Raw genomic sequence first — 9,064 nt, 5'->3', positions numbered from 1 at the left:
TGTTTAGTTAAGTCTGTTAAATTAACGCGCTCAGAGTGAGACCTCTTTCTCCCTGTTTGAAGCAAGAGATGAGTAAACAAATGTACTGCAATTGCAATTTATCCAAGCCGGCAAAGTTTTAAAAAATTAATCTTTTGATTGATTGACCTATTAACTATCGGCCCAGGCCAAGTCACCATGAAAACTTTTTCCAAAATGCAAGTATAGTCTTTATTAACAGTGTGCACACTGCCTCCACTGCAGCGCACACAAACATGCTGTTTCCTTAAACACTTTTGATTGGTCAGTAAGCAAAGGACGCGAGGCTCAACAATTGGCGAAGATGTCTGTAACTCAAATGCCGGTGTCAGCGGAGAAATAAAAATAAAAAAAACCCTCACCACTTGAGGTTTCGTAATCGCACAAATTAAAACCCTCGATGTCGATTAATCGTGCAGCCCTACTGTGGAGACACATCGCGGATGTACTCCATGTGCAGAATCACTTCAAGAAGCCAAAACCTCCTTTCTTTACATAAAATAAATTCAAGATGTTCACAACCTTTTCTTGGTCTGGCCCACAGACCTTGAGTTTGATTTAATGCATCAGTCATTTATTTAAAACAGTCTTACTGGAAATGACACACAACCACTGATTTTGTCTCTCAGGATGTCGTCTTCTGTATTCAGACCCCAATGGTGATTTTTTTTTCTCTGCTAAAAGACTAAAACACTTTTTCTAGAGTCAGCACCCAGTGAGCAAACACAACTTTTGCTTGTTAGCTTCCTTTGTCACAAACTATGGAAATTAAAGGCGGACAGGAAGTGTTTTTGGACCAGGAGCTAAACAATGCGTAATACAGTAAGTTACTTTTATTGCAAATGTTGATCTGAAATTGGAGAACACCTTCGCCAAGGCAGGCTGTATGCTCTAAGACAGGAGCGTCAAACATACGGCCTGAGGGCCGGATCAAGCCCGTGAACAGGTTTTATCCGGCCCGCGGGATGAGTTTGCAAAGTATGATGCTACATATGTACAAAGTAAACCACATGATCTTAGCACATCAGTCGAGGAAAATTATCAAACTACATAAATAACATCCTGTAATTTGATTTTGATATATATTTTTTTTATCTTTATAGATTGAAAATGAACACCAATGAGTTGACTGATGAACATTATCACATAATTTATTCAGAAAATATAAATAACGACAAATAAAGTATATATACTATTAACCGCAACAGGTAAGTGTAAAAAACAACAACAACAACATTATGATTTGTACAATATCAGAATGTGCTTGTTCTATCTTTAAACAAAGAAAACTATCTGAAGTTGTCTTTATTTTTAAGTTATCGTACCGTGATTTTACCAGTCCGGCCCACTTGGGAGTCGATTTTTCTCCACGTGGCACCCGATCTAAAATGAGTTTGACACCCCAGTTCTAAAGGAATTGGAAAATTATGCAAATTAGACTATGCCATGAGTTAGCTACTTCGAGGACTGCTAATTGCTTCTTTCCTGACTGAGGAGTTGGCCCACATTCACAAAGACAGACTCTACTGACATATTAGGTACTGACACAATGACAATGTTCTGAATTTATAATTGGATATTTAAATACAGACAATAACAATCATTTTTCAAAAAAATCAAAAAGTTTGCATCTTCAAAGTGCTTTAGTATGGCCATTTGTTTGCATGAATACATTTATGCATTTACAGCTTCTTAGATGTCGTAAAAGTATAAAGCACACTTGTAAACAATAGTAAGTCTTAAAGAGATCAGCATGTTGCCTTGTTTGCCTGATTTCTTTCAGCAACAGTTTAAAAACCAATCAAAACAAAGTTGGCTGTATTTTGTTTACTTGTTGATCTGATGCATTTAATAGATGAATAACATTCCAATTGATGGCTTGTTTTGCTGAAAACCCTCTAAAAAACAAATAATCCACGTTCAGTGGCTTTAAAAATAACATGGGCAAACAGTGACATCACTGTCCCACTGAAGCTGTAGATTTAATCATTCAAAAAAAACTCATTTGTCTTATCATCATAGCCATTAAAATGGTTTGCAAATATGTGACTGTTACAATAAAACTGTCATATTTTTAGTATAACACCAACTGGTGTTGTGTACTGTATGTTGTATTAGAAAGAAGTATGTTCCCTGCACACCTTGTAATGTGTATTGCTGTTCTTGGTGCGTCGTATGTACACGTATACCCTCTCATCCTCTGGGTCCAAATAATGTACAGTTAGATACAGACGTATTTGGGGATTTTATCATTCTGATGACTGGCAGCAAATAATCCAAATGATTTCATTCAAATATAAAAATTATGGTGTATATACAAATATGTAAATTTTCCAAATACTATTTATACCTTCAAAATGGACATATTAAACAGAAGTAATTAGATTTAAGATATCATATTTGGTGAAATTTGAAAGTCTGCACTACAATCCTGTCCTGACATTATTTGAAATATTTGATTTCAAATCCATTCTGGAAGTGTACAAGTCAATCACTATCCAAATAGCTCTGGATTCAACTGGAAGTGTGACATCGCCTGGTTCATTGGCCTCTTTGGTCCTGTCAGTGGCACTTTCACTGACACTCAGGACTTTAGGAAGACATGCCACTGACCAGACTCCTCAGTTGTTTGACAACAGTCTCTATCAGCTTCTGTTTGTCTCTGTCATTCTTCCTGAACTGGGAGAAGATGTTGTTCTTCTTATTGGTGTCCTTCATCCTTGAGAGAGCAAGATGCAGAAGCAGTTAATCAAGTGTGTAATGATCTTGGTCTGCAATGTAATCTGCCCTTTTTACCAATTATTATACCTAATTTAACTTTAGGTATATAAAGTGGTGATAAATGAGACTAAACACAAGTGAAAAGTGGTTTACACAGCATGCTAAACATATCACTTTGTGACGTATAGAAAGATGATTAAAAAGCTGAACCTACCCTCTGTATACTCTGCAGCACAACAATAAGAGAGAAAATATACAATATAAAAGATGATTTCATACTCAAAGATTCTACAGATACTTGAAGAGATGGTGAGATTGTGAAAACTCACTTTTACATGTCTGAATAATAAAAGTAAACAAAAAAACGATAGAATCAAAAAGTCATGTCAATGTGCGGTATCTCACAAAGATGGGTACACTCTTCATAGTTCAGCAACCATTTAATTATCTACCTCTATACCTTATCTAGGGCCAATAGTAGAAAAGAAACTCGGATATACTGTAATTTAGAGTAGTTTGTTTGCAGCTTGTAAAGCAGTATAGATTTATAATCCCCAGAAGACAACACCGTTAATGTCTAAATAGTTTGCAACATGTCACTATGCCTATGTCAATATTACAAAAGTTGATTTTTGCACATAGTCTATGTTCTGTATTACAGCAATAAAATTATGACAATTTGTTGTGGATTTCATTATTTATTTGTCAATGTATTACTTAGATATATTTTATTTTTATAATTGAAGTATTTCAATTACTAGTCTGTAAAACTTGAATGTGTGTGTTTTTTAAATGTATTTTTAAAATATGCATGTTTTCCACCTTTAGGTACCGGTTCAGGCACAGTTTAAGCACCGCTGCCATTTTCAAAGTACCGATTTGTTAATAGTATCACTTCATTATCATTCAAATGTAAACAATACCCACCTCTATGCCTTGCAGTGAACATGTATTAATAATGAAGTGTGTTGATTATTAAAACATTTTTTATGGAGTATTTGCTATACAAGTAAAACACTGTTTTTCTTACCGTCCAGTCCTTTATTTCTGAACTTAATATGGATATTTACAATCCATAAGTGTTAATCGATTAGGAATCATTCCACACCATCTATACTTTATTTGATATTCTTATCAGTAGAAAAAACAATATCAGCCAGCCCATATTATCGAACATACTTAGTGGTAATGTTAAAGTATAGAAACATTTTATTTTTATAACACCAGCCTCAGAGGAGATCTACTTTATAAAATGGTTGTTGAAATGTAAGAGGTGTCCTCAATTTTGTGTCTGGTGCACTCACTCACTTCTCGAGTAAAGCCAACGCTGTGGCTGGGTTCACCCTGAGGTACTTGGAGGTCGGCTGGCCATAGTCTGCAAGATATGTTGACCAGTCCCATACCATGAACAGGTCCAGGAGCTACAAGTCCCAAACATAGACACAGAGACAAAACAGAACAGAACAAACTGTAAATAACAAACTTCTCCTGAAAGAACTATGAAAAAGGAAAATGGGACAATGTATTGAGATAAAGTTACTAGTATGTGTAAAGGTAAATGGTTTAAGTTTAAATTTATTTCAAACATGTATAAAGTTTCAATATGATACATCCCATATTGTACATATTTTCACTTGTTTTTTTCCTTACAACATGTCCGAAAAGGAGTAGGAAGAAGCAAAGCTTAATCAAGCCTACCACCTTTCTATTTCACAGCAATTACTAACACATATGTTGACTTGCTGTTCTCAGTTTATACACAATTAACATCAATGATGCAATACAACAGACACATAGTTTGTTACTATGTGCCCTGGGATTGTCTGGAAAACATGCGAAGCAAACCTATGACAGTTTGATGGTCAACATCAATGAGCACTGTCTGCTGCTAAACTCCACCCACCACGTGTAGTGAAAACTCCTCATTGCTATCATCCACCTGTTTAATAAACAATTTGTAAAAGTGATACAATAAGTTACCTCTGACTAGTGGGCTTCGGAATGACATCAAATTTTAGGGCGCTTCCTGTCGCCGAAAGGGGGCACAAAAATTAGCTGATTTATTCAAGTTTTTATTTGAGATTTGTGAGCGTGTCTCAAAGACTCCCTTCCACATCATAAGGCACAGACATCTGTCTAGTATCTTTGATTCTGAGTTGGGATCATTTAAGTAGATTCTGTAGGAGGACTTCCTTAAAGTACGAACCCTGGAATTCTCCCAAAATAACAGGCTTCCTGTTCCGTTTCAGGGATCTTCACATAGTGGACATGGACACCGCATTTCACAGTGATCAGTGAAACTGGTGGAAAGTATTTATTTGTGATGTTTTAAAGAAGCGCTAACAATTCTATTTGGGTTCTCAAAAGTGTATTTTGTTAGGTGTGTTTTGTTAATACTATTAATAATAATGGAGTGGATTATACAATGTGGTGCCTTTCAAAACAGAAAAAGTGGTTGACTGTAAACTTCACAGTCCAATATATGCTTTTATGTCACCAAAAGTCTCCCATAAGGCAAAAAAGTTGCAAGATTTGTCGCTTATTGCTTTTCTTAAGACCACCGCTCAGTTCTTTTCCAGTAAATAAATAAAAACAATACAATTCTATAATACAAATAAATATGATACACTATATCATGATTTACAAGGTTTCCATTTAATGACGTGAAACAATGCACAAAAGTACAGTGTGAATGATTAATTGTATAGTTTGTAAAGTTCCTTATTGGCTGAAGTACACCGTTGATAGTTCCTCTTTGTAGCTGAAAAATGCCAGCTCACTGCTTTCGTCTTATCCATAGTACTTAGTCTGTTTATATTGCGGCTGTCCAAACTTTTACTACTAAAGGCTGCAACCTGAATGAGGGGTTATTACTATCAACATTTCAGCTTTTCTCGTTAAATTGTAACTTTAAAAAAAAAAAAAATTCCCATGTTTTAAATCTGCCACAGGCCAATCAAAATGAGCCAAGGTTCGCAAATGGCCCCTGTTACATAATTTGAACACTCCTGGTTTATGTATTTCATATGGGTAGTGTTACCAGGCCCTGTCACATTAACATTATTGCTAATCATTACTTCAGCTATGGCTGTGTTAGCTAAGGTTCTGTGTGTGAGTGACATGAGTTGTGGCTGATAGCAGCTCTTGGAAAAATGTGGTCACCGTGTGTTGTTACTACGTGTTACTAAATTGATCGTGAGCGCATCAGCGGTGGTTTCTCTTCTTGACCACGCGCGGAGGCATTACAGTACAGTACATCGCACATCCACACGAGCTGGTATCCGTTAGACACATACAGCTGACTTGGCCACACTTTAGAATGCATCTGTTCTTCAATATAGTAGTATATTGAAAATACAATGATGTGCATATTACCTTTTGAATTAGCTCCCACTTATATGGAGAGCAGAAAACCTCAAGGCTTTTTAAAAAAATTTTTTTATAAATCGGCTTAGTTTTGTAAAGCATGTGCCCACGCATCCATTGCTTCACGAAATGAAACCAACAGTCACACTTCATGTTCTGTTGTTGAATAAAGTTTAGAAACAGGAGATAATGTCACATATATCTCATGAACCCAAACAAAAGCTCAGTATTACCCATCCACAAAGTTCTGCATATCGGCTTACTTATGCAAACTAGACAATGCTACTCTGCTAGGGATACAGGAAGACTTCACCGCACTGAGGGTCCGATGAACGGGGCCATGTACTGTACAATCTTGAAGAAGATGAAGCTGAAACTTCAAGATGCCTAGTGACAGTCTCAAAACCAAAAGGTATTTCGAGATTATTTGTAAAGAAGAGTGCACCAAAATACCTCCTGAACAACTACAAGAAAGAGAATCACAAACAGTACTTAGTTCAGTCAATCAAAACCGATGAATTTATAACCGGTGTTTATTTTTGTGAGTATATTAATATTCTGTATCCCTCCGGTAAAGTAAACCTGCCATAGAAATGATGGACTGTTTATGTTTTTTTCAGGCTGTAAACCCCAAAACAAGGTCAGCAGGGGTTCAAATTATTATTTCCCCCACTGTATGAGCAAATGCTTTAGAGAAACAAGAAGGAACTCGGAGGTTGGGAATTCTGCTTCTACATAAGTTTGAACATTTGAAATGACACCCCCCAATGACCCCTGGTTAACCTGGATTTCACCCCCCCCCCCCCCCCCCCCCAGCGTGCACCCACACACAGTGTATGCAAATGTCATTGGGTGAAACAGCTGGGTGTTTTGCTCACGTTGAAAGAGCAGAGAAAGAACAGCTTAGTGATAATAGCATTATTCAGCTGACAAAGTGAGGCTCTGCAACAATTGCTCTTATTCTCACCTGGAGCTAAATGATGAGCCACAAGCTGACGTGTAGAGGATGCCCCATATATATATCAAAGCTCTCAGTAAGCTCCACATTCGGACAACTCCTTATGACTGGTATATAACAACATGACCTTGTGGGAGAAATTTAATTTTTTTAATATACCTGCAATAAAAAGTCGTAAAAACAGTGGTGTGAACAGAGTAGCTACGTCAGCCCACACACAAGGGCCATGTACAGTAGACTCTTGGATAAGAACAACCTGGCATCAGCCATACCACTGTCGATGTGTTGCGGATAGGTCTCCACCATGAATATGACCAAAATGACACGGACAAGACAACGGGGTCGTGTGTCAAGATAAGATTCTGGAGTAGACCAGTCAGTCGCCATACCTTAATCCTATTTATAAGTATCTGTAAAGTGTAGCAGAATTATTCCTGAGAAGTACCGTATTTTTCGGACTATAAGTCGCAGTTCTTTTCATAGTTTGGCCGGGGGTGCGACTTATACTCAGGAGCGACTTATGTGTGAAATTATTAACACATTACCGTACAATATCAAATAATATTATTTAGCTCATTCACGTAAGAGACTAGACGTATAAGATTTCATCGGATTTAGCGATTAGGAGTGACAGATTGTTTGGTAAACGTATAGCATGTTCTATATTTTATAGTTATTTGAATGACTCTTACCATAATATGTTATGTTAACATACCAGGCACGTTCTCAGTTGGTTATTTATGCGTCATATAACGTACACTTATTCAGCCTGTGGTTCACTATTCTTTATTTATTTTAAATTACCTTTCAAATGTCTATTCTTGGTGTTGGGTTTTATCAAATACATTTCCCCAAAAAATGTGACTTATACTCCAGTGCGACTTATATATGTTTTTTTCCTTCTTTATTATGCATTTTCGGCCGGTGCGACTTATACTTCGTAGCGACTTATACTCCGAAAAATACGGTAAGCAACTCTGGTGACCAATTACAAGAAAAATCTTACCTCTGCCTCTCAAGGGTATCACCAGGCACCAAGTAGTAAGTCATGCTATTGGCATAAACACTACTTTAAGGAATAATAAGGTTATTTTATTGAGCAGAAAATCTATATTAGGGTATATAGCTAAATAATACAACTCTGATCTACGATATTAACAGTTCACAGCTTTAGACATACAAAAACAACTCTTTAACATGTAGTGTCTCCATATACTGTACATGAGGGCTTGTTTCTTTCAACATAATTCACAAAAGAAAAAGTGTCAAAAAGCTATCTATTTCTTATCCAAAACAATAACAAACATGCCCTATCAACCACTGTTTTTCAGCCAATACCATGAACCCTGCGACTAACATTCCCTCTGTCAATTTGTCTGACAAGCAGCCCCAAAAGCAATGAGTTCAAAGTAATTTTGAGGGATTTTGTTGGGCAGGCTGAGTCATGAATTTGTAAACACTCTCTTGGATGAGATTGCGAGCAATAGGTTGATGTAGTTGCCAGCTGTCACTGAAGGCCAATGAATTTGTGTGCACCCTACAAAAGATCTGCAGTTGTCAAAACTAGCTCTAACTGGCAAAACACCTCTTTCTTGAAAACGATGGTGTAAAGATTGAAAGAGTGGTATTGTGGATGGAAGTGTTTTCAAAGAATCCCTTTTGACAGAAGTCACCATGGCTACATTACAAGTAACAACCAAGAGGTACATTTCAGTTCAAATTGTAGTGGCAAGTTGTGATATAAAACCCTTATCTGGATTGCTTTTAAAATACAATTACAACTTTGCAATTGATCCATTCAAGAGGAGTAAACACACAGACCCACAAATAGAGGATGGAGAAACTGGCTCAAAAGACTAAGAAGAATGGGTTCACCTTGGTATATTTGAAAAATTATAACTTTACAGTACAACCAGTACAGGCCTTGGAAACCTTAGCTTACATTCTATTTTGATACACAGGTATACTTGTAGAGCTATTTATTGTATCAATAAAGACAGC

General features: G+C 36.7%; 1 protein-coding gene across 5 annotated transcripts in view; it reads right to left on the bottom strand.

The window, feature by feature from the left end:
* Positions 1–211: 211 nt before the first annotated feature.
* The window catches only part of exoc6 (exocyst complex component 6), a 68,545-nt gene continuing 59,692 nt past the window's right edge, over positions 212–9,064 (bottom strand). For 2 of the 5 annotated variants that reach the window (XM_062056383.1, XM_062056384.1), the window contains 2 exons: positions 4,048–4,160; positions 214–2,737 (listed from right to left, as the gene is read on the bottom strand). In XM_062056383.1, the coding sequence (XP_061912367.1) occupies positions 2,611–2,737; positions 4,048–4,160 (240 nt within the window). In that variant the 3' untranslated portion in view covers positions 214–2,610. Of the gene's footprint in view, positions 2,738–4,047; positions 4,161–9,064 lie in introns of all 5 variants that reach the window. The other 3 variants (XM_062056381.1, XM_062056382.1, XM_062056385.1) reach the window with 3 other exon arrangements.

This window comes from Entelurus aequoreus, linkage group LG08 (assembly GCF_033978785.1).
Source record: "Entelurus aequoreus isolate RoL-2023_Sb linkage group LG08, RoL_Eaeq_v1.1, whole genome shotgun sequence".
NCBI classification, from domain to species: domain Eukaryota; kingdom Metazoa; phylum Chordata; class Actinopteri; order Syngnathiformes; family Syngnathidae; genus Entelurus; species Entelurus aequoreus.
This window is presented reverse-complemented; position numbering and strand designations above follow the sequence as displayed.